Source organism: Phoxinus phoxinus, assembly GCF_949152265.1.
Source record: "Phoxinus phoxinus genome assembly, chromosome: 15".
NCBI lineage: Eukaryota > Metazoa > Chordata > Actinopteri > Cypriniformes > Leuciscidae > Phoxinus > Phoxinus phoxinus.
This window is the reverse complement of record NC_136890.1, coordinates 464,187-490,000: the sequence shown is the minus strand read 5'-3', so window position 1 is coordinate 490,000 and position 25,814 is coordinate 464,187. Positions and strand designations below refer to the sequence as shown.

The following is a 25,814-nucleotide window of genomic DNA, read 5'->3' as shown; positions in this document are numbered from 1 at the left end:
CCTGCCGGTTCAGGCGTTCCCTGCCGGTTCAGTCGTTCCCTGCCGGTTCAGTCGTTCCCTGCCGGTTCAGCCGTTCCCTGCTGGTTGTTCCCTGCCGGTTCAGCCGTTCCCTGCCGGTTCAGTCGTTCCCTGCCGGTTCAGGCGTTCCCTGCCGGTTCAGTCGTTCCCTGCCGGTTCAGTCGTTCCCTGCCGGTTCAGTCGTTCCCTGCCGGTTCAGCCGTTCCCTGCTGGTTGTTCCCTGCCGGTTCAGTCGTTCCCTGCCGGTTCAGCCGTTCCCTGCCGGTTCAGTCGTTCCCTGCCGGTTCAGGCGTTCCCTGCCGGTTCAGTCGTTCCCTGCCGGTTCAGCCGTTCCCTGCCGGTTCAGCCGTTCCCTGCCGGTTCAGCCGTTCCCTGCCGGTTCAGGCGGTCCCTGCCGGTTCAGTCATTCCCTGCCGGTTCAGCCGTTCCCTGCCGGTTCAGCCGTTCCCTGCCGGTTCAGCCGTTCCCTGCCGGTTCAGGCGTTCCCTGCCGGTTCAGGCGTTCCCTGCCGGTTCAGTCGTTCCCTGCCGGTTCAGGCGTTCCCTGCCGGTTCAGTCGTTCCCTGCCGGTTCAGTCGTTCCCTGCCGGTTCAGTCGTTCCCTGCCGGTTCAGCCGTTCCCTGCTGGTTGTTCCCTGCCGGTTCAGTCGTTCCCTGCCGGTTCAGCCGTTCCCTGCCGGTTCAGTCGTTCCCTGCCGGTTCAGCCGTTCCCTGCCGGTTCAGTCGTTCCCTGCCGGTTCAGCCGTTCCCTGCCGGTTCAGCCGTTCCCTGCCGGTTCAGCCGTTCCCTGCCGGTTCAGCCGTTCCCTGCCGGTTCAGGCGTTCCCTGCCGGTTCAGGCGTTCCCTGCCGGTTCAGTCGTTCCCTGCCGGTTCAGCCGTTCCCTGCTGGTTGTTCCCTGCCGGTTCAGTCGTTCCCTGCCGGTTCAGCCGTTCCCTGCCGGTTCAGTCGTTCCCTGCCGGTTCAGCCGTTCCCTGCTGGTTGTTCCCTGCCGGTTCAGTCGTTCCCTGCCGGTTCAGTCGTTCCCTGCCGGTTCAGCCGTTCCCTGCCGGTTCAGCCGTTCCCTGCTGGTTCGCCGGTACAGGGCGACAGACTGACTGCTCAACAACAACTACATCCAGAAGCCCGTCTCGAGAGGCTGGAACCGCTAGTGGAATGTTTGACAGAATGGAAGCTACTGGGTCCTGCCGACCATAGAAAAGGGTTATCAAATACAGTCCGGGTCTCGCCCGCCAGGTTTATTGGGTCCCAGCACAGTTCCTCGATTATTACACAGGAATGAGAGTAAAGTTCCTAGTCATATTGGCCTAGAAAAACGCAACTTTTCATTTTCTGTCGGGCTTAGTACGCGATGTAACTACAGAAGAGTAGTAGTAAACTAGCCTGGTTCTACCAGACTCTCGTACATTTCATGTGTACAGAGAGTCTGGCCTCTCTCCATTGACAAGCGTTAACTTCCTTGTAGACGGGTACTCTGTTGATGTTTAAAACTATTTGATCCAGAGTCACCCTGGATCTGCCATAACCAAACGCTAATGTTTGGTCGTGACGTATGACGACGCAAACTAGCACAAAACCTCAACGTCATCGTTCTCAGCCACTCCTGATTGGACCTGCAAAAAATTTATCGGAGAAAACCCAAGAATACACCACAATCCCAGACCTAGTACTGAAGGAAAATTAAAATTGAGCGGAAGTACGTAGGAGGGCGGAGCCAGGCTAGTAGTTAACAAGGAAAAATATCTAAACTCTTAGGTCATTTTTTTGAGAGAGATGATAACGGCCTAATCAGATTTAATGATCTACGCTAAGGTATGCTAAAAGTGCTACCGCCAGACCCGGAGATCGGCTGAACGGATTCGAAAACGGTAAAACTGTTTAACTCTAGGGGAGCTGGGACATGAGCCTATTTCCCCAAAAACTGGAGTGTTCCTTCAACACTGAGACAAACCGTGCCACAGATCAGATCCGAGGACTGGTTTGTCAGGATATATCTCAAGGACGCATACTTCCACATTTCCATCCTTCCATGTCACAGGAAGTTCCTGAGGTTTGGTTTCGGGGGCGAAGCGTACCAATATTGGGTTCTTCCGTTCGGCCTAGCACGACCCCGCACAGCTCTGACGCCACTGCGTCTTCAGGGTATTCGCATCATTAACTACACCGACGATTGGGTGATTCTAGCTCAATCACATCAGTTGCGTTTCGGCATCGAGATGTCGTCCTCGCCCTCATGAAAGAGTTGTGGTTACGGCTGAACACCAAGAAGAGTGTGCCTTCTCCACTCCACACCAGGGTCTCGGGTGCTCTCGTCCTAGTGCCGCTCTTATGATTTCACACAGGACAGACACTTCTCGCTCTGCTGGCGTTGGTATAGATGTTCCCTTGAAAGGGAACGCCTCAGTGACGACTGTAACCTGAAGAGGGAACGAGACGCTGCGTCGCCTTTCCATATCTCCTGCGTGCCTGGAAGCGACTTGCTCAGACCTTAAGAAGCTAGCGCTGCTTTGTTTGGACAGGCTTTATAGTTTCCTGGTTCATGACGTCACCTGACGTTCCGCCACACCATTGGACAGATTTCACATGTGCTTCAAGACATCATCACGCAAAGCGTTCCCTTAGTGTCAATCGACGCAGCGTCTCGTTCCCTCTTCAGGGAACCTTACAGTCGTAACCGAGGCGTCTTACAGTGACTGATTTATAGCGTGTGCTGATGTGTGTGTGTGTGTGTGTGTGTGTGTGTGTGTGTGTTCCTCTTGTCAGCCGTGTAACAGCATGCGGCCCAACCTGGAGGAGGGAATCACTCTGTTTTCCACTCTTCTCAACAACAAGCACTTCCTGGTGTCCTTCGTTCATGCGCTCGAGCAGCAGAAAGACTTCGCCGTGAGAGATCGGTGAGTAAAGATGGCCGCTCTACAGACAGTGATTTACACAACCCAGAAACTAATACACAGATCAGAATAGCCTATAATACAACATCGAGAACATTCCTCTGTATCACCAGCTCAAGCCCAGTACAGTCAAACATACGGAGAGATGAACACACACCGCTTCACACACTGCAAAATATTTTCTTACTTAGTATTTTTGTCTTGTTTCCAGTCCAAATATCTAAAAATTCTTAAATCAAGATGCATTTACTAGATGAGTAAAATGCCGTACAATATTATGTCTTGTTTTCTGGGGGGGAAATCAAAATTAAGTGAGTTTTTGCTTAAAACAATCAAAATTATCTGCCAATGGGGTAAAAAAAAAAAAAAAAAATCCCATTTGAATTAACATTATTTTTCTGACCCCATTGGCAGAAAATGTAGCTTGTTTTAAGCAAAAACTCACTTCATTTTGATTTTTCCCCCAGAAAACAAGACATAATATATTGTGGCATTTCACTCTGTAAGTAAATCCATCCTGATTTAAGGATTATTTGGACTGGAAACAAGACAAAAATACTGAGCAAGAAAAGCATTTTTTGCAGTGCAAAAGCCCGTGGATCGTAATTCTTCACAGTTCGGCGTCCGTTTCCTAAAGCCATCGTAGCGCAAGTATCACTTTAACCTGGACACAGATTTACGAGCGCTCTGGAGGAATGGCACATATGCAGTCACATATTATACTAAATACATTTGTTTAAAGTGGTGTTATTAATCTGCTTTAACACACACATGTGTAAGTTCATAAGTGGACAGCATTGCTGAGTATTTTCTGCTTAAAACTGCAGTGAACCAAAGACAGTCTCAAACACACGGTTTGAAATCACTGGTGTTTCTGACGTCACACACTACCTTGACCAATCAGATCAACGTGTGATCGTCAACCAGTGGATCTCTGAGTGAGTGAGTGAGTGAGTGAGTGAGTGAGTGGAGGCGGGGCTCATTTGATCGTCAATGATACTGATAATTGTAATATATTGTGTATATCTATATCTATATAATATACTGTAAATAGCCTTTGCCAACAAGATGTGCTGTTTGCACTTAGTGAATAAATAATGTGGCTGCTGATATGTTTATGGCGTACATATATAATGTAAGCTCTACCCCGCTCATATGCTATTCATTTTATTTGTGCGGGTCTTAAAAAGGTCTTTAAAAGCCTTAAATATTGCTTTAAAGCCCTGCAGGATCATGTACAGTAACACTGGTGTCTTCACTGACTCTAGCAGCACACCGAAGAAAGCGAGACTGTAAACGATCATGTTCTGTGGTTAAGATGTGGCTCATTAGGTTCAGAATTTAAGAATCTCATCAGAGATATAAGAAGTGCTTACAGTAACGAGTGACACTTTAAGCACATTCATGTGAAACGCACATAACAAAATAACAAACGTTCATAAAATGGCTGATGGAAAATGCTCTGAACAGGATCAAGCGCTGTCGGGAAACGCGGCGGATGATTTGATCCCGGGAGAATCCAGCGAGTTCAAGTGGAGATCTCGGCTTCTCTCGGTCTCGGTTTGAGGAGAGCGTCACACACACCCAGTGGTGCATCAGTGCTTTCATTGTCTGAGATCCTCATCTGTGTGCGATTAGCTGTTGTGTGGTTGTGTAGCTGACGTGTGGAGTATTCATCAGAGCAAGGCCTTTCCCAACTCCTTCCACACCGACGGGAACGTCCTCGATTACTCCGAGTTGCAGAAACTTGATGGCGTGTCTGATTAAAACACGGCACAAATGCCAGTCCTGCTCTCTTTTATTTTAAGTTCAGGATGATTAAGTCTTGGGTAATTCGCATGAAGTTCATGGATTCACATGTAGCAGATCTACACGATGTAAATGGACAGGTGTTAACCGATGGACAGGATGGTCTTAAGTCACTACAAACGATACAATAAAGGAAATCAAACTCATACAATTCATCACTAAACATATCAACGACATATATACTCAATCCAAACCATTCAAATAAACAATTTCAAACAATACAATTGGCAAAACAAACTTACTTAATGTATCCTAGGGAAAGGACATGGTTGGGTGTCCATTCACACACCTCACTAATGCAAAAGTAGTGATGGGAATTTCAAAACACTGCTTCATGAACCTTCGAAGCCTTTACGAATCTTTTGTTCCGAATCAGTGGTTCGGAGCGTGTATCAAACAGCCAGAGTCACGTGACTTCAACAAACGAGGCTTCATTACGTCATAACTGTTTCAAAACAGACTTTGAAATGTCAATGGTTCACCGCTGGAGGCGATGAAGAATGAGGAGTCACTGAGAACCAGTGAACAAGTGTCTGTGGGTTTTACCTGATCTCTGATCAGTTATACATTTGTAGACGTTTTAATTATTAGTAGGCAATGAATAAAATGAATAATGGTAGTTAGAGTCTTATTGGCCTGTTTAGCTGAGCCATTCATAGAACAAACAAAACAAACCCTGACAATTGATAAGATAACATATACACTTGATAATCTTATAAGAGACTAGATTCCAATTTGAAAGATTTTACTTTCAATCATTTTTTATGCAATAGATTTGTAAAAAAAAAAAAAGTGTGCATGTTTGGCCCGGGTTTTTGTTGCATTTACACTGTTCTGGCCACTAGGGGTCACCGTAGAGAAGGGTACCAGATTGTTTCGAAGCCTCGATCTGCCCACCCCTATGCAAAAGAAACAAAGGAAGGAAGTGAGGTCTACTTATAGACCTTATAATAAATTATGGTCTGTTCCCAACAACTTCCACTCCAATATATATATATATCAAAATGTTCCTTCACTTAAAAGAGTTTAATTATCATATAGAGACAATTACATTCAATCTCAGTAATATGTAAATAGTGTCACAGAGGGCAACCAACCACCATCTTGATTACAGGGACTTCAAATAGCTGGTCACCTGGTCACCAGTACTTATCACCTAAACATTCTGCTGTTCTGGTTTCTTTTGCATTAAGAGTTGACCATTTGGGTTGATCACTTCCTGAACAAATGGTAGTCGATTGTGGAATGGGATTGGGTGTCTCGGCTTCATTAAAGGTGCGTGCACACTACAAGCGACAAAGCGACACGTTACCATTCATTTCAATGGGGAGCGGGCGTTTTCCGGCGACACGCGCGATCGTGGCCGTTGGCGACCTGATGGGGCGTGTCTGGCGACGCGACAAAGTTGAGATCTGTTTAACTTTATGCAAATGAGGAGCGACTTTAGGGAGCGACAACCAATAGGAGTGAAGTCAGTGGAGCGCGTGATCATCCGTCATTCTCTGACAGAGGCCAGCTGAATGAGAAGCTAATATTAGCCGTCAGAAACTGTGCTATGAGCTGTGATGTATCTCCGTGTGCATACAGTGTGTTCACAGCACTTACTCAGAGCCGGACTGGGTTCCTGAACACATATAGACCGGTATCTGCCCGTTTGCTGCAGTTAAATGGCCGCGATGGCAAAAAGCACTCAAAGTTTCTCGTTCATCTTTAATATTATGCATGTTACACTGATTCCATTTATATTTCAAATTTTCCTTCCAAAATGTTTGTTTGTAGTGGCAAGAAAACGTATTTGTTGTCTACAACATGGAGAAACATCTGTGAATGTCACTCACAAACATTACTAGGCAACCAGTAGCGGGAACGCCCACAAGCGACCGCACCGCCAGCCACTGGCGACCTGCAGCGACAAAGTCACTTGTAGTGTGCACGCACCTTAACATACAGACCGCAGCTGTTACAATAAGAGCAACTTCATTTACACAGAGTGGTGGACTGTAACCGGATAAAGCATTTGAGATTTGGATGTTCTGGGTTCATTCTGACGCCGGTGAACCCAAGGTGTTTCGTGTACCTTGCCACTGCTATGCTGTAATAAACTTCATTTTTGAGATCTTCGACGTCCACATCATTTTTTCTTACAACCTTGACCAGGGGGTTTATGGGTAATGTAGTGCACTGGATTTAGTAGTGTAGTTTGCCTGGAATTGTGGGATATGTAGTACAAATATATATATATGGGGAACATTTTAAAAAATTTTAAGAAAAGGGCAACAGCACTGGTGTCATGATGTGAACGCATTTTGTCATTGGTGTTTAGGTGCAATCTGGCGTCTCTGCTCACCATCGCCCTCCATGGTAAGCTGGAGTACTACACCAGCATCATGAAGGATCTGCTCGTGGACCTGATCGACGCCTCCGCCTCGAAAAACCCCAAACTCATGCTGAGGAGAACTGAGTCCGTGGTGGAGAAGATGCTCACCAACTGGATGTCCATCTGCATGTACAGCTACCTCAAGTGTGTGTGTGTGTGTGTGTGTGTGTGTGTGTGTGTGTGTGTGTGTGTGTGTGTGTGTGTGTGTGTGTGTGTGTGTGTGTGTGTGTGTGTGTGTGTGTGTGTGTGTGCATGTGTGTGAGTGAGTTTCGCCGGTTCCCGCTGACTGCAGGGGTGTGTTGGGTGTCTCTCCTCAGGAGACGGTTGGCGAGCCGTTCTTCCTCCTGTTGTGTGCCATCAGACAGCAGATCAACAAGGGCTCGATCGACGCCATCACAGGCAAGGCTCGCTACACACTCAACGAGGAGTGGCTTCTGCGGGAGAACATCGAAGCCCAGCCGCAGGTCAGCCGCATGTTCCCAAGCTTCACATTTTTCTGACATTTTTATAACACGGACATATCTGTCCTCCATGGACCTGTGTGACTGTGTAACGGATGCACAAGGGTTAAGTGCAGATGACCTTCTGTTAGCATCACGGAGTGTGTGTTCGTGACGTTAGCTGAAGTCCTGAGAAGGTTGTGACCTCTGACCTCCTCGTCTCTGTTGCAGAACATGAGCGTGTCGTTCCAGGGCTTCGGCATGGACTCGGTGAGCGTGCGCGTGATGAACACGGACACCATGGGCCAGCTGAAGGACAAGATCCTGGAGGCCTTCTACAAGAACCTGCCGTTCTCCCAGTGGCCCCGCGAGGAGGACGTGGAGCTGGGTGAATAACGGCTCGTTATCTCTGATCACCCGCTCGTTATCTCTGATCACCCGCTCGTTATCTCTGATCACCCGCTCGTTATCTCTGATCACCCGCTCGTTATCTCTGATCACCCACTCGTTATCTCTGATCACCCGCTCGTTATCTCTGATCACCCACTCGTTATCTCTGATCATCCACTCGTTATCTCTGATCATCCACTCGTTATCTCTGATCACCCGCTCGTTATCTCTGATCACCCGCTCATTATCTCTAATCACCCGCTCGTTATCTCTGATCATCCACTCGTTATCTCTGATCACCCACTCGTTATCTCTGATCATCCACTCGTTATCTCTGATCACCCGCTCGTTATCTCTGATCATCCCCTCGTTATCTCTGACCACCCGCTCGTTATCTCTGATCACCCGCTCATTATCTCTGATCACCCGCTCGTTATCTCTGATCACCCGCTCGTTATCTCTGATCACCCGCTCGTTATCTCTGATCACCCACTCGTTATCTCTGATCACCCGCTCGTTATCTCTGATCACCCGCTCGTTATCTCTGATCACCCCCTCGTTATCTCTGACCACCCTCTCGTTATCTCTGATCACCCGCTCGTTATCTCTGATCACCCTCTCGTTATCTCTGATCACCCGCTCGTTATCTCTGATCACCCGCTCGTTATCTCTGATCATCCCCTCGTTATCTCTGATCACCCGCTCGTTATCTCTGATCACCCGCTCGTTATCTCTGATCACCCGCTCGTTATCTCTGATCACCCGCTCGTTATCTCTGATCACCCGCTCTTTATCTCTAATCACCCGCTCGTTATCTCTAATCACCCGCTCGTTATCTCTGATCACCCGCTCGTTATCTCTGATCACCCGCTCGTTATCTCTGATCACCCGCTCTGATCACCCGCTCGTTATCACCCGCTCGTTATCTCTGATCACCCGCTCGTTATCTCTGATCATCCCCTCGTTATCTCTGATCACCAACTCGTTATCTCTGATCATCCCCTCGTTATCTCTGATCACCCGCTCATTATCTCTGATCACCCTCTCGTTATCTCTGATCACCCGCTCGTTATCTCTGATCACCCGCTCATTATCTCTGATCACCCGCTCGTTATCTCTGATCACCCGCTCGTTATCTCTGATCACCCGCTCGTTATCTCTGATCACTCGTTATCTCTAATCATCCACTCGTTATCTCTGATCATCCACTCGTTATCTCTGATCATCCACTCGTTATCTCTGATCACCCGCTCGTTATCTGTAATCATCCAGTCATCATCCAGTCATCATCCAGTCATCATCCAGTAATCATCTCTCCTCTCTCTCTCTGTCTCTCTCTCTTTCTCTTTCTCTCTCTCTCTCTCTCTCTCTCTCTCTGTGTTGTGTTGGTCTGCTGGGTCAGAGTGGTTTCCAGAGGGATCCAGAACCAGAATCCTGCAGGATCTGGACGACACGTCTGTCATGGAGGACGGCAGAAAAAAACTCAATACCGTTTCCCACTATCAGGTGTGTGTGTGTGTGTGTGTGTGTGTGAGAGAGAGAGAGATCTGAGAGTGTATATGCAAACATATAAAAACGTTGCGGGTTACGACTGTAACCCTCGTTCCCTGAGAAGGACACATTGGGGAACACCTTCAACATGACGCGTCTGAAGCCTGTATGGAACTAGTCCAACCTCGATTGGTGTTGCGTAATTACGACACTCGTGACGTCACATGTGACGGCGATGTGGAAGCTATAAAACGACGCCGGATCACAACAGCGTCACCTTCTGATAGGTCGAAGCAAGTTGTTCTCAGGAGCACAGGAAGTGTGGCAGAGGGACGCAGCGTCTCATTCCCTTCTCAGCGAACGAGGGTTACAGTCGTAATCCGAGACGTTCCCTTTCTAGGAAATCGACATCTTGGGGAACGAAATGCCCAATGAGCCTCACTGACTAGTACCCGCCTTGGTGTGAAGCAATCTGGCACACTCAAGACGAGAGAACTTGTGAACCCGGTGTACTATAATGTTTTATGAAGGTGTGTGGGGAGGCCCAGCCGGCGGCATCACAGACCTCTTGAAGGGAGACCCTTGCTAGCAGACACATTTGCAGGCACCTTAGGCACATAGCCGGGTCTAGGGTGGAGAAAGCCTCTCACTCTACCAGGAACTCGAGGCGAACTCTAGGCAAGAGGGAGCAACAGATAGCACCTGCAGGTCCCCGACTCTTTTTAGGGATGTGATAGCTAGCAGGAAGGCTACCTTCAGGGTTACATATTTCTCGAACACCTCGTCCAAAGGTTCGAAAGGTGCCAGGGATAACCCTTCAAGAACCACTGCCAGGTCCCACGTGGGGACCCTGGTCTGGACGAAAGGCCTCATCCTCGTAGCTCCACGAAGGAAACGTACTATAAGTGGGTGTCTCCCCAAAGTGCCCACCCCTAGAGGCGTGTGGAAGGCAGCTATGGCCGCCACATAGACCTTAAGTGTGAACGGGGAGAGCCCGTCAGAGAAACGACTCTGGAGGAACTTCAGCACTGAAGCCACTGGGCTGATATATTGTGCACAGGCCTGAGACAGAAGGTCCCTCCTGATGGGGATTTGCCACGGATGATCCTGTGCAGATCCCGTGCAGTCGGACCCTCTCTAGAACCCCTGGGAGCAGAGAGATCGGGGGAAATGCGTACACATAGAAGGGGGAATCTCCTCAACCACCACCAATGTGCAGCATCCACCAGGTTCAGCCACAGGTGCCTCTCCGTAGCTACTAATGCTGCCATAGAGCGGCCGATGGCTGTCGTCCACCTCTTTGAGGAGGTCAGCCTGGTATGCCTGCAATAACCCCATTGTATGCAGGCATGCACCAGCCCGACCCGCCGCCATATATGACGTCCCCACCAAGGCCGATGTAGTACGGAAGGGTTTGGAGGGGAGCCAGAGTTCTCAGGGATGATGCAGTGTCGGGTGAAAGATATAAAGCAAGAGTTTCTGTGTGGAGATCAGTGAAGAAAGGAAGGCTCCGGCGCGAAGGCTGTGACCGGGTTTGCAGGAAGCGTACATCGAGTTAACTTTTTCTGGCTGCTTCCTGCTTTTCTGATGGCCATTCGATATTTAATTGGGCCACTGCCCTGGTCACAACCTCCAGCAGCTCCTCGAAGGCAGGGGAATGGGGTGGAGAATCCTCACATTCTCCTGCCTCGTTGCTCAATGGAGCCGGCTGCTGAATGCTGAGAATAGGCCGACGCCGTCTCAACATCATCCGCCAGCTCCATTTGCGATCTCCATGTGTGCAGGCACCGTGCTGCCTCGACAGACGCGGGACCTGACCCACGGGGAGCGTGAGCCTGGCCTGAGTCATCGAACAGGCTCAGACGGGAGCGGAGCGTTCTCAGTGGCAACAGATCATAGTTTGCACAGACAGTGCCCTCGAGTGCTGCCCGGGCATGCTCCACTCCCAGACAAACAACACAGAGCGAGTGCGTGTCACCCTCGCTCAAATAGCGCGGGCTAGGGGACACACACTGTCTGAATTGTTTCTCTGTATTCACCATAATAATATAAGAGTGAGTCCTTAGACAGACAACACCAAATAAGACAATACAGTCCCACAGAACGCTTGCTGAAGACCAGAAAGCTGACGCTGTTGTGATCACATGCGACGTCACTAGTGGCGTAATAACGCAACACCAATCGAGATTAGACTAGTTCCATACAGGCTTCAAACGCGTCGCGCTGAAGGCGTTCCCCAATGTGTCGATTCTCGACGCATCGCGAGTTCCCTCGAAAGGGAACTGGATTTCCACAGGATTTGAAAATCACAAATTTCTACAGGTTCCCCTCCCCTTCTCTGTTTGTTTATTACATGTTTGGTCTAATCTGATCATGTTTTCATTAGGAGTGTAGTCCTTTTGAGTCAGTTTAACCATTTGTACAATGTTTTAATCCATTCAGCAGTTTCCCCAAGTTAGTGCAGTAAATGTGACGACACTGCCGACATGGAACCCGTGTGCAGAAACCCATACTGTGACATCAGCTCCTCCATGAAGTGCTGGCTTGAGTAACTGTACGCATCACTATAATGACCTCTGACCTCTGACCTGTGTGTTGCAGATCCCAGATGGGGCGTCACTGGCCATGAGCATGAAAGACACGAGAGGGAACACACTGGGGAGAGGTACAGCAACACACCACACACACCTGAAGGCCCCGATACACTCGCAAAACACGTTCGCAGTGATATACTGTTAGTGAACATCATGACTCCGCCCACTTTAGATGAATATGCTAATATGTGCTGCGCTTTCCTCTCAGTGACAGAATAAACACACTACAGAAATGAGTGTCACGTCACGTTTGTTTATACAGCACTTTATACAATAGATTGCTTTAAAACAGCTTCAGTTTCTGCTATAAAGCATCTCTCTCAGTGTGTTCGTGTTTTCACTCGCGTCTGATCTGAACAGAAGAAATGAACTGGAGAAGATTCACACCTCAAAGAAGGCGGAGCCTCAGAGCCACACCTATTACATCATCACCACACCGACCAATGGGAGTAAAAGAGATGGATCTTTTCCAGAAAGTTCTCTTTGGCAAGCTGTTGCAAACTTTAGAAATGAACACCAAACGAACTTCGTTCTGTCCTGGTTTTATTCGATATGACATCGCAGCAGTATATCGGGGCCTTTACATGTGCACAATACTCACACACACACAACTCAGATATGAACTCACGTGTTTCTGTTGATTCACAGTTAAAGATCTGGACACAGAGAAGTACGTTCATCTGGTGAGTTAGCTCTCTATCTCTTCTGCTCATACTAATATTCAAGAAGTGTTATACTTCATCCGTCGTCTCGATTGCTTAAACTGTTGTGTGACAGATAATATCATGTTCAGAAATGCAGTTCTGGGACGGGGTCAGAACTTTTCACAGTAATGAGAATCAGCAATAACGTATAAGCTCTCATAAACTCAACAACACAGTCAACTCTCAGTAGACTAAGACTGTTCGTTCCTCATGCCACAGTTTAGACGGTCAGCATCACATTAGCTGTATATTTGCCCATCGGATGTAAAAGAGCTGCTGACTGATGTATTTACACAGTTTCTGTCACAGGAAGAGACGTGAGTTCTGTGATCAGTGGCGTGTGGACAGATCCTTTAAACCAAAAGCAGCCAGATCAAAGATTTTAAAGTTATGAAACTGAATTCACCCTTGAGAAACTTACATTTCTTCCTGATTCCCTGTGTGACAGAGAGTGTGTGATCTGACCCCGTGTGTGAATGCTGTAGTTTTACGGTAAAGGCTTGAGTAACTCTTTCATTACATCAAAATCCGACCAATCACATCTCGTATTTCCACTGTGAGATTCGGCCTTCAGCGTTTCACTCTTTCACCGCCGAGCGAAGAATATCTGCTGCACAGTAATGACATCGCGAAATCACTATTCACATGGAGGAATATGCAAGCGGAAAAACTGAACGCTTCTCTAGCAAGTAAAGTGATCTGCTCGTGCGCAAGGTTAAAGCTGTGTGTGTGTGTGTGTTTGACGGCAGGTTTAACTGTGCTGTGTGTGTGTGTTTGACGGCAGGTTTAACTCTGCTGTGTGTGTTTGACGGCAGGTTTAACTCTGCTGTGTGTGTTTGACGGCAGGTTTAACTGTGCTGTGTGTGTGTGTTTGACGCCAGGTTTAACTCTACTGTGTGTGTTTGACGGCAGGTTTAACTGTGCTGTGTGTGTGTGTTTGACGGCAGGTTTAACTCTACTGTGTGTGTTTGACGGCAGGTTTAACTGTGCTGTGTGTGTGTGTGTTTGACGGATGGTTTAACTCTGCTGTGTGTGTTTGACGGATGGTTTAACTCTGCTGTGTGTGTTTGACGGCAGGTTTAACTGTGCTGTGTGTGTGTGTTTGACGGCAGGTTTAACTGTGCTGTGTGTGTTTGACGGCAGGTTTAACTCTACTGTGTGTGTTTGACGGCCGGTTTAACTGTGCTGTGTGTGTGTGTTTGACGGCAGGTTTAACTGTGCTGTGTGTGTTTGACGGCAGGTTTAACTGTGCTGTGTGTGTGTGTTTGACGGATGGTTTAACTCTGCTGTGTGTGTTTGACGGCAGGTTTAACTCTGCTGTGTGTGTTTGACGGCAGGTTTAACTCTACTGTGTGTGTTTGACGGCAGGTTTAACTGTGCTGTGTGTGTGTGTTTGACGGCAGGTTTAACTCTGCTGTGTGTGTTTGACGGCAGGTTTAACTGTGCTGTGTGTGTGTGTGTTTGACGGATGGTTTAACTCTGCTGTGTGTGTTTGACGGATGGTTTAACTCTGCTGTGTGTGTTTGACGGCAGGTTTAACTCTACTGTGTGTGTTTGACGGCAGGTTTAACTCTGCTGTGTGTGTTTGACGGCAGGTTTAACTGTGCTGTGTGTGTGTGTTTGACGGATGGTTTAACTCTGCTGTGTGTGTTTTTGAAGGCAGGTTTAACTGTGCTGTGTGTGTTTGAAGGCAGGTTTAACTCTGCTGTGTGTTTGATGGCAGGTTTAACTCTGCTGTGTGTTTGACGGCAGGTTTAACTCTGCTGTGTGTGTTTGATGGCAGGTTTAACTCTGCTGTGTGTGTTTGACGGCAGGTTTAACTCTGCTGTGTGTGTTTGAAGGCAGGTTTAACTCTGCTGTGTGTGTTTGAAGGCAGGTTTAACTGTGCTGTGTGTGTTTGACGGCAGGTTTAACTCTGCTGTGTGTGTTTGACGGCAGGTTTAACTCTGCTGTGTGTGTTTGACGGCATGTTTAACTCTGCTGTTTGTGTTTGACGGCAGGTTTAACTCTGCTGTGTGTGTTTGAAGGCAGGTTTAACTCTGCTGTGTGTGTTTGAAGGCAGGTTTAACTCTGCTGTTTGTGTTTGACGGCAGGTTTAACTCTGCTGTGTGTGTTTGAAGGCAGGTTTAACTCTGCTGTGTGTGTTTGAAGGCAGGTTTAACTGTGCTGTGTGTGTTTGACGGCAGGTTTAACTCTGCTGTGTGTGTTTGACGGCAGGTTTAACTCTGCTGTTTGTGTTTGACGGCAGGTTTAACTCTGCTGTGTGTGTTTGAAGGCAGGTTTAACTCTGCTGTGTGTGTTTGAAGGCAGGTTTAACTGTGCTGTGTGTGTTTGACGGCAGGTTTAACTCTGCTGTGTGTGTTTGACGGCATGTTTAACTCTGCTGTGTGTGTTTGACGGCAGGTTTAACTCTGCTGTGTGTGTTTGAAGGCAGGTTTAACTCTGCTGTGTGTGTTTGAAGGCAGGTTTAACTGTGCTGTGTGTGTTTGACGGCAGGTTTAACTCTGCTGTGTGTGTTTGACGGCAGGTTTAACTGTGCTGTGTGTGTTTGACGGCAGGTTTAACTCTGCTGTGTGTGTTTGACGGCATGTTTAACTCTGCTGTTTGTGTGTCTTTGACGGCAGGTTTAACTCTGCTGTTTGTGTGTGTTTGACGGCAGGTTTAACTCTGCTGTTTGTGTTTGATGGCAGGTTTAACTCTGCTGTGTGTGTTTGACGGCAGGTTTAACTCTGCTGTGTGTGTTTGACGGCAGGTATAACTCTGCTGTGTGTGTTTGATGGCAGGTTTAACTCTGCTGTGTGTGTTTGACGGATGGGTTTAACTCTGCTGTGTGTGTGTTTGACGGATAGTTTAACTCTGCTGTGTGTGTTTGACGGATGGGTTTAACTCTGCTGTGTGTGTTTGAAGGCAGGTTTAACTCTGCTGTGTGTGTTTGACGGCAGGTTTAACTCTGCTGTTTGTGTGTGTTTGACGGCAGGTTTAACTCTGCTGTGTGTGTTTGACGGCAGGTTTAACTCTGCTGTGTGTGTTTGACGGCAGGTTTAACTCTGCTGTGTGTGTTTGACGGCAGGTTTAACTCTGCTGTGTGTGTTTGATGGCAGGTTTAACTCTGCTGTGTGTGTTTGACGGCAGGTTTAACTCTGCTGTGTGTGTTTGACGGCAGGTTTAACTCTGCTGTGTGTGTTTGATGGCAGGTTTAACTCTGCTGTGTGTGTTTGATGGCAGGTTTAACTCTGCTGTGTGTGTTTGATGGCAGGTTTAACTCTGCTGTGTGTGTGTTTGACGGATAGTTTAACTCTGCTGTGTGTGTTTGACGGCAGGTTCTTCCACATGATGATCTGGGCGAGAACAGAAAGACTCACAGACACAGTCAGAGGAAGAAAGTGTTGCCGGAGATCTACCTCACACGCCTGCTCTCCACTAAGGTAGTGGATAAACTCACACACACAACCACAGCAGCCAATGATGAGACGTGACACTCAAAATACACGACTGACCTCTTAAAGGCTCATATCATGGGAACAAAGGATTTTGAAATCAGAAAAGGTTTGAGAGCTGTCCACACGGACCATTCCAAGGACTGTAAATACACTCTTTATTGCAAAGTGTGCTGACATAAACAAGCTTCAGATGCTTTAGAATATAACAAGACACTGATAATAAAGGTAAATGAAAATAATAGTTCAGGGTAATTCAGTCGAGCTCCCCGTAACTCTTCCCTCCATTGATGGACATTTCCGGCTTTCTGTGTTTTCACTTTTATACAGTAGGGGGCGCTATTACACATCTACTGAACGAGTCCTGAATCTCCAGATCAGAACACAGGAGAAAAAGAAGGAGAAACAAGCGATATCATATGTAATCATATGCTATTGTAAAATTAACGCAATCATCAACATTAAACAGCATATAAATCTAAATTGCCTAATGTTACTGAATGAAATGTTGAACCATGAAGAGGAAACTGGGCGAACTGGGCGTACTGTGCAGGCTCAAACTGAGCTTGATGACCAGATGTGACGTGAGCCTGTCTGACAGCTGTCAGTCTTCTAGTAGCTGTGCCGAGAGAAATCTGAATCATTCCCTTCCAATTCCAAATCTCTCAGAGACGGAGAGCGTGAGCATTAGCTGTCCATGAGCTAGCAGCGGGAGCAACTTTATCACTCTCTATGGGCTTCTCCCTTGACTTTATCAGACTGTATGTCTCCACGTCCCCCCGATTGCCCGCGCGCTTCTCCGCCGGTCTATACGGTAATTTCTCGACTGTGCGACAGAGAGTCGCGTGGTTATGATGCAATCGTTAGCCTATTTTTACAAAAACTGCTGCTACGGGGCCATAACTTAAGATACAAGGTAATGGAGCCTTTTATACATTGTCGTGTTTCTTTAGAAATAAATAATGGACAAATGGAGTCTTTAAACGCCTCAGATTTAAAGTTATTCGCTGTCAAAGTGACGCCAAAATGAATGGGAGTGCTAACAGGAGGGGATGCTCTGCTACAATGGCGGCGGCGGGGAAGCTTCAGTTTCCGGCGGATGGATTACCTCCTGGTCTTTTCTCCTCTATTGTGTCGTATATCGAGTGAATCGCTTCTGGAACGATAACAAATGTGGGCGGGGATTGATTGTGTCTGTAGGGAATTGATTGGATGATTGTGGTTTGCTATTGGTGGATCTCATGTGAGTGACAGGTTGCTCCGCCCTCGTCATCAGAGAAGAGATGCTGCAAGAGGAACTTATTCTGATTCAAGATTATTAAAACAACAATGATAATCATTTAGAATAGACACTGCAATATTCCATAAGAAACAGACTGAAGCGAGGGTATTGAAAGTCTACATGAACGTGTCCAGTCGTGTCCTTCAGGAACACATGATGACCACCGATGTTTATGATGTCTCCATGAGCTCATTAACATACAGTATGTTTTAAAGGGACAGTAGCAGAGAGATGTGGACTGTAGACCTCAGGTGAAACTCAATCTCATCAGAGGGTGCTAAATATGAAGACTAATAAGTGTGTGAATGTGTGTGTGTGTTAGGGAACACTGCAGAAGTTCCTGGATGATCTCTTCCAAGCCATCCTCAGCATTCCTCTGGAGAATCCACCGTTTGCTATCAAATACTTCTTTGACTTTCTGGAGGAACAGGCAGACAAGCGCGGCATAACCGATCCGGACACATTACACATCTGGAAGACTAACAGGTATTGTTATTACTCTCTCTGAAATGGTTGATTCCGATTGGTCAAGAGGTGGTTGATTCTGATTGGTCCATCACGATGGTCTGAGGTCAGTTATTCGTCAATAGTCGCACTGTATAATGAGGCTCATCCGGGTATTTGAGGCCAGTGCTTCTTTCATTCGGGGTCCTTAAAAAGTCTTAAATGGTATAAGAAAAATTCCTAATTATCACCTCAAGAGGTCTTAAATTTGGGGACAGAAAAATATGGCTTAATGTGAATATTAAACTTCAGAACGATGATTTATGGTGATCCTATTATGGTTTTTCAAATATATTCCATTTCATGCACTGTGTAATAAAGCTGTTTGTGAATGGAAGCGATCTAGAAAGTTGGAAAGTTGGAAAGTCGAAAGTGCACAATAAATAAAGTTAGAAAGAATCGACTGAGAACAAGTCGTCTGTAATTCGAATCACACTGCGTTACGGTTCTATGTAACTAGAATACATTTGCATAATGCCTATGTTGTACGTTGTCTGTCAGCGAACAACATGACCCCCGCAATAAATCAGATATACACACATGGGTTTGTGATGAACATACTCTTGTTAACGCTGATGGTGAGGAATTACAGCTGCAACATCTCATAATGTTCCTCAAACTGAGCAGCGTATCACTGAGAAACACTGAGTCCTGCTCGAGGCGTCCTTACGGTGGAGGTTCGGGTTGAATAACGTCTCGGTTACACATGGTAATCCTCGTTCCCTGAGGGAGGGAACGGAGACGCCACGTCGAACTCGACAAATAGGAATCTCGCAAGAGAGGCCAATCTATTTTAAGTGAAACTTAAAACAAGCCAATACACATTGGTTCACAATCAATGAATACTGCATATTTATGTCAAACCACTACTTATAGATCTACTGTTGATGAATTATGACACCATATGTTGTTTATATCATAATAATATATAATATAATCATATTTTAAATGAATACAAATAATAGTAATAATAATTGTATTCATCCTTTAAAAAAAATTTTTTTATTGTATTATCTGAAGTGTAAAGTTGTTTAAATTGTCATTTTATTGTTTGGACTGTAGATTTCAATCTATCCTGCTCACATGGCATTAAAAAAGGTCTTAACTAAAATAAATAAATGTAATACATATTAATAAATAATGTACGGAAATACTGAGTTTCATCTAAAGTTAATACAAACAACATTGGCACAAGCAGCAGTTATTAATCCTGTATAATACCTGATTACACTGGAGAAGATGAGCAGATTAATCTGATATTTTCTCTCTGTGTGTGTGTGTGCGTGCGCGCGTGTGTGTGTGTGTGTTCAGTTTGCCTCTGCGCTTCTGGGTGAATATCCTGAAGAATCCTCAGTTTGTGTTCGACATCGACAAGACTGATCACATGGACGCGTGTCTGTCTGTCATCGCTCAGGCTTTCATCGACGCCTGCTCACTGTCTGACCTGCAGCTGGGCAAAGTGAGATCACACACACACACACACACACACACACACACACATACACACACACACACACACACACACACACACACACACACACACACACACACACACACACACACACACACACACACACACACACACACACACACACACACACACACACACAGGAATCAGTGTAACAGATCTCTGATCAGCTGCTGTGTGTATTTCAGGATTCTCCCACCAATAAGCTTCTGTATGCCAAAGAGATCCCGGAGTACAAGAAGAGAGTGCAGAACTACTACCGGCAGATCCAGGAGATGGCGCCGCTGAGCGAGCAGGAGATGAACGCGCACCTGGCCGAGGAGTCGCGGGTGAGTGAGCAGTTCCCTTATACCTCAGAGGGGGCAGGGCCTCAGAGACAGAGAACAGACAGTTCCTTTTGAATCGCTCTCGCGGTACTTTGATGTCATTCACCGATCGATCTGTGCAGCACCGGCTCAAGTCGAATATGCCTTTACCCACCTGTTAATTCAGCACCTCAGAGACACACCCCCTGTTACATCAGCACCTCAGAGACACACCCACTGTTACATCAGCACCTCAGAGACACACCCACCTGTTAATTCAGCACCTCAGAGACACACCCACTGTTACATCAGCACCTCAGAGACACACCCACTGTTACATCAGCACCTCAGAGACACACCCACTGTTACATCAGCACCTCAGAGACACACCCACTGTTACATCAGCACCTCAGAGACACACCCACTGTTACATCAGCACCTCAGAGACACACCCACCTGTTACATCAGCACCTCAGAGACACACCCCTGTTAATTCAGCACCTCAGAGACACACCCACCTGTTAATTCAGCACCTCAGAGACACACCCACTGTTACATCAGCACCTCAGAGACACACCCACTGTTACATCAGCACCTCAGAGACACACCCACTGTTACATCAGCACCTCAGAGACACACCCCTGTTAATTCAGAACCTCAGAGACACACCCACTGTTACATCAGCACCTCAGAGACACACCCACTGTTACATCAGCACCTCAGAGACACACCCCTGTTAATTCAGCACCTCAGAGACACACCCACTGTTACATCAGCACCTCAGAGACACACCCACCTGTTACATCAGCACCTCAGAGACACACCCACTGTTACATCAGCACCTCAGAGACACACCCACTGTTACATCAGCACCTCAGAGACACACCCACCTGTTACATCAGCACCTCAGAGACACACCCACTGTTACATCAGCACCTCAGAGACACACCCACTGTTACATCAGCACCTCAGAGACACACCCACCCGTTACATCAGCACCTCAGAGACACACCCACCTGTTACATCAGCACCTCAGAGACACACCCACCTGTTACATCAGCACCTCAGAGACACACCCACCTGTTACATCAGCACCTCAGAGACACACCCACCTGTTACATCAGCACCTCAGAGACACACCCACCTGTTACATCAGCACCTCAGAGACACACCCACTGTTACATCAGCACCTCAGAGACACACCCACTGTTACATCAGCACCTCAGAGACACACCCACTGTTACATCAGCACCTCAGAGACACACCCACTGTTACACCTCAGATGGGGCGGAGCCTCAGAGACACACCCCCTGTTACATCAGCACCTCAGAGACACACACCCTGTTACACCTCAGATGGGGCGGAGCCTCAGAGACACACCCACTGTTACACCTCATAGGGGGTGGAGTCTCAGAGACACACCCACTGTTACACCTCATAGGGGGTGGAGCCTCAGAGACACACCCACTGTTACACCCCAGAGGGAGGCGGAGCCACAGAGACACACCTATTGTTACACCTCTTAGGGGGTGGGGTCTCAGAGACACACCTACTGTTGCATCAGCACCTCAGAGACACACCCACTGAAACATCTCATAGGGGGTGGAGTCTCAGAGACACACCCACTGTTACATCAACCAATGGGAGTTTGAAGGCGTTTACCAGCCAGAGCCAACTTTCCCAGAAAGATCGGTGACAAATTGTTTCAAACTTAATTTTGGCTTGAGTTAGTTCTGAATGACGTCACACTAGTTCGTTCTTCGGCTTGCAGTGAATCGTGGTCTTAAGCACACAGTGCAGTAATTGGAAGAGATGCGTGTCATCTGGATTACACACTTGCGGAATGCAGAAATATCAAGTGCATATGAATGTTATATGTGCAAAGTATGTTTACTGACAAAGAATATCTGAATGATTTTTGCCGCAGAAATACAGGAATGAGTTCAACACCAACCTGGCCTTAACTGAAGTCTACAAGTACGCCAAGAAATATCGCAGTCAGGTGAGTCACGGCCCGCTGTGTGTCGTCTCTTGTGGCCCAAGTACTGTCCCAACACACAAGTTTGCAGTTTGGCAAGAACGGTTAAAAATCCCGGAAGTGTTCTTGACACGTCCATTTTCCCGAGGATGCATCGGCTGGTAACTTGTGTGAACTTGACGGCAGAAATATCCCAGCATTCATTTCGGATTTCGAGGAAGGAGAGGCAGGTCAATACAGAAAAGCGTTTTTCTACAATGTCGTACGCTATTTCATCACTAAATTTACTTCTGAGAACATTTGATGCGATAAATCAACTGTGTATATTTCAAATATTGGCATTTTTATGAAAATTTATGCCGAATCGAAAATGTGCTCAAACGTTTTCGGAAGTGAGGATCTCCATAAGCGCCTGCGGGTGTTAAGTTAACGTTAGCTAGCGAGCCAACCGGCCAGTCTCACAGACTCGTTTACCCCACAGTCAGGACACCATTGCCTTTACCGGCGCTTTTCCCGCCGTTGGCTAGTGATGTACACACAAACAAACAACAGAAGCAGAATGAAAGGAGACAGGCGTTGCTTTATTGTTATGAATATACATTACATTGTAGAGTACAGTTGTAGAGTAATCCCTTGAGCTGAGGGCAGGCTTGGGCGATAAAGCCTGGCTGGTATCGTCAGTAATTCTCGTTATGTTTGCGTAACGTTACTGCAGACGGCGTGTGTGTGTGGGGGGGGGGGTATTATTGCGCAATACCAGCGAGAACACATCGCCTCAGACGGTCAGCAGCGTTCTGTGTGCTCGTCACCTTGTGAGGTCATTCTTCCAAGAACAACTAGCAAGAGCGTTCTCCACAAGAACACAAGTCCGTTCTTTGCATTCTTGGTTTTGAGAAACACCGAGTGTGTGAAGCCGACACACACACTTCTGCAGTGCTGTAGTTCTCCAGACTAGGGTTCAGGAGTGTTTGAGGGAGTCTCTAGGCGTGTTTCCATTACAGATGTGCGTAAACCTTTTGCGATTTTTTTTTCTAAATGTCGAAAAAAAACAATTGCGAAATGATGGCTTTTCCATTAGCCGATGTTATGCGACTAAAACTTATTTTTTTCCTCTCGCAATACGTCATTCCAATGCTTTTTAATTACTGATAGTTTTCCGCTGTTGTCTTGGCTTCCCGTGCTTTTCTTCATGTGTTCAATACTTTTCCCCTGTGTCATTTCACATTATTACACATAACTCAATTTCTGAACTTATTTGTTTTGGTGTCTTTGTATGTATGGATTGCTTGGGTTGTTACCAACATCTGGTGAAAATGTCATGACAATATCACCTTTGGAAATATATTTACTAAGGAAAAAAGCTTATTTCCCCGCTGTATATTTAAAATAATGCCGGACACTTTTTACTGGTAACATCTGGCATTATCAGGACACACAAATATTCCCCTATTGCATTATTATACATTATATTCAACATTATATATAATAGTTTATTGTAGTTCTGACACTAAAACTCTGAAAACTTTTCTCACATTTTAATTTCAATTTTGGTTGAACTATCCAAAATATATATTGTGGCATTGTTGTATTGCGATGTATCGTTACGCCCCTAATGTATACATTTAATTTTGTGCTAATGTTTTGAGATCATTATTAAAGCCCAGATAACTTTGAATGAATGTTCCTGGAAGAAGGTTTGTCAGCTAAACTCCTGTTAGCACGGTTACTCATTGCTACGTATATTACACAATGTGTCGTATTGATGTATTTAATGGAAGGAGAGAACAACGACTCCGAGAGACTGTCAGAAAGCCTGAATTAAAGCTATATTCGTGTGTGTGTGTGCGTGTGTGTGTGCGTGTGTGTGTGTGCGTGTGTGTGTGTGTGTGTCTCTGTGTGTGTGTGTGTGTGTCTCTGTGTGTGTGTCTCTGTGTGTGTGTGTGTGTGTCTCTGTGTGTGTGTGTGTGTGTGTGTGTCTCTGTGTGTGTGTCTCTGTGTGTGTGTGTGTGTGTCTCTGTGTGTGTGTGTCTCTGTGTGTGTGTGTGTGTGTCTCTGTGTGTGTGTGTGTGTGTGTGTGTGTGTGTGTGTGTCTCTGTGTGTGTGTGTGTGTGTGTGTGTGTGTGTGTGTGTCTCTGTGTGTGTGTCTCTGTGTGTGTGTGTGTGTCTCTGTGTGTGTGCGTGTGTGTGTGTGTGTCTCTGTGTGTGTGTCAGGTGGCGAGCGCGCTGGACTCGAACCCCACCGCGCGACGCACTCAGCTGCAGCACAAGTTCGAGCAGGTCGTGGCTCTGATGGAAGACAACATCTACGAGTGCAGCAGCGAAGCCTGATGTGTGTGTCGTCAGCAGGAGAGAAACACACTCGGTTCTTCATCTTCTAATGCTATAGTCTTCAGACGAGGAGGTTTAATTGTGACGCACTGACCCCACACTCGGGGAGAGCCAATTATGCACTGGATTACACAACCCTTCTCCAAAGCAATATTTATACATGTGTGATGAGTTTATATGCGATTCAATGTGAATAACGTTTCTGAAGGGATGTTTGTACTGCACTGTTCAATGGCGTTTCTTTCTGATTCCACGATGCCTTGGACGACGAGTGATGATATGATTAACATATAATAGGCTTGAATGAAACTGTTGCATTTGTATTATTATTTTTTATGAAGGGTTTGGATCATTCCTGGAAGAGTCCAAACCAAAATGTGTGTATTCTTCTGTAGATATTCTGCTGGAAATGTTCAAATGTTTTTGGAGAAAGAGGGAAATTTTATCAGTAAAGACAAACTTTACTAAACCAGTTTTCTTTGTCATGTTTCCAAGCGCAAGTTTCTTTGCCTCTGTATTTTTAATCTGCAGGCACATTCATATCCTCACATTTATTCAATCTTAAAGTGTGTATGTCAGGTTAAATTTGTAATTATGATTAACACAAAATAGTTCGGGGAAATACACATTGGACAAATTGATGTATTGTTTTGTATGTTTTTCGATTCCTAAAGGCAGAATATAAGATGAAAAAGTTCGTTATTTTCAGTCCTCCCTTAAAACTGCTCCTCCTTCCAAACGAATCGCCTGACGTCACACGAGGGAGACGTCTCCCCCGCTCGCTGAGCTGTGTGATAACTGTACGAGTGATAGAGCGAGAGAATTAGTGATTAGGACATTTATTTAGTTAGTTAGTTAGTTAAGTTCGGTAGTTAGTATACGCAGGCGTATTTTCACGATGGTGAATTACTGTGTTTGTGCTGTGTGCAAAAACACCGTTACAACCGGTCACAGAGTCCACTGTTCCGTGCTGGGTCAACTTTGTACGGAGCAAACGCGCTGACTTCAGTTCTGCTTCCGTATCCAAGACTTCGGTCATTTGCAGCGCCGATTTCACTGAGAAGGACTACGGTTGGAGATCTCAGGAGTTATACAATGGGATTTAAAACCCGAGTGAGACTGGTAGCTGATGCGGTGCCTCTAAGTTATGCCTATACTACCAGACACCTGACCAACTCTCCACTGGTTCTCTTCACACCAGATATTTATGTTTCTTCGATAGATATTATTTAAATGTCTGTTTGGCTCCTCGTCTGTCTCACGCCTGGGAGGCTCAACAGTGTACGGCTGTGGCCATCGAGGGTTTGAGGGGGATTGTGGATCTCCTCAGACTCAAAACTCTCCATACTTGAATAGAACTGTGTCGGCACGTCTCCCTCCTCTGACGTCACAGCTCAGCACACACACACACACACACACACACACACACACACACACACACACACACACTCTTCTGACGTCACAGCTCAGCACACACACACACACACACACACACACACTCTTCTGACGTCACAGCTCAGCACACACACACACACACACACACACACACACACTCTTCTGACGTCACAGCTCAGCACACACACACACACACACACACACACACACACACTCTTCTGACGTCACAGCTCAGCACACACACACACACACACACACTCTTCTGACGTCACAGCTCAGCACACACACACACACACACACACACTCTTCTGACGTCACAGCTCAGCTCAGCACACACACACACACACACACACTCTTCTGACGTCACAGCTCAGCACACACACACACACACACACACACTCTTCTGA

General features: G+C 46.6%; 1 protein-coding gene across 1 annotated transcript in view; it reads left to right on the top strand.

Annotated features, from left to right (window-relative positions):
- plxnd1 (plexin D1) overlaps window positions 1–24,479 on the top strand; it is a 91,698-nt gene extending 67,219 nt beyond the window's left edge. The window contains exons 24-36 of the mRNA XM_079638832.1: window positions 2,778–2,908; window positions 7,038–7,236; window positions 7,409–7,555; window positions 7,763–7,919; window positions 9,324–9,427; window positions 12,014–12,077; window positions 12,655–12,689; window positions 16,031–16,135; window positions 17,752–17,915; window positions 19,245–19,392; window positions 19,590–19,730; window positions 21,634–21,708; window positions 23,896–24,479. Coding sequence (XP_079494958.1) covers window positions 2,778–2,908; window positions 7,038–7,236; window positions 7,409–7,555; window positions 7,763–7,919; window positions 9,324–9,427; window positions 12,014–12,077; window positions 12,655–12,689; window positions 16,031–16,135; window positions 17,752–17,915; window positions 19,245–19,392; window positions 19,590–19,730; window positions 21,634–21,708; window positions 23,896–24,012 — 1,587 coding nt within the window. The 3' untranslated portion in view covers window positions 24,013–24,479. The remainder of the gene's footprint in view (window positions 1–2,777; window positions 2,909–7,037; window positions 7,237–7,408; window positions 7,556–7,762; window positions 7,920–9,323; window positions 9,428–12,013; window positions 12,078–12,654; window positions 12,690–16,030; window positions 16,136–17,751; window positions 17,916–19,244; window positions 19,393–19,589; window positions 19,731–21,633; window positions 21,709–23,895) is intronic.
- The last annotated feature ends 1,335 nt before the right edge of the window (window positions 24,480–25,814 follow it).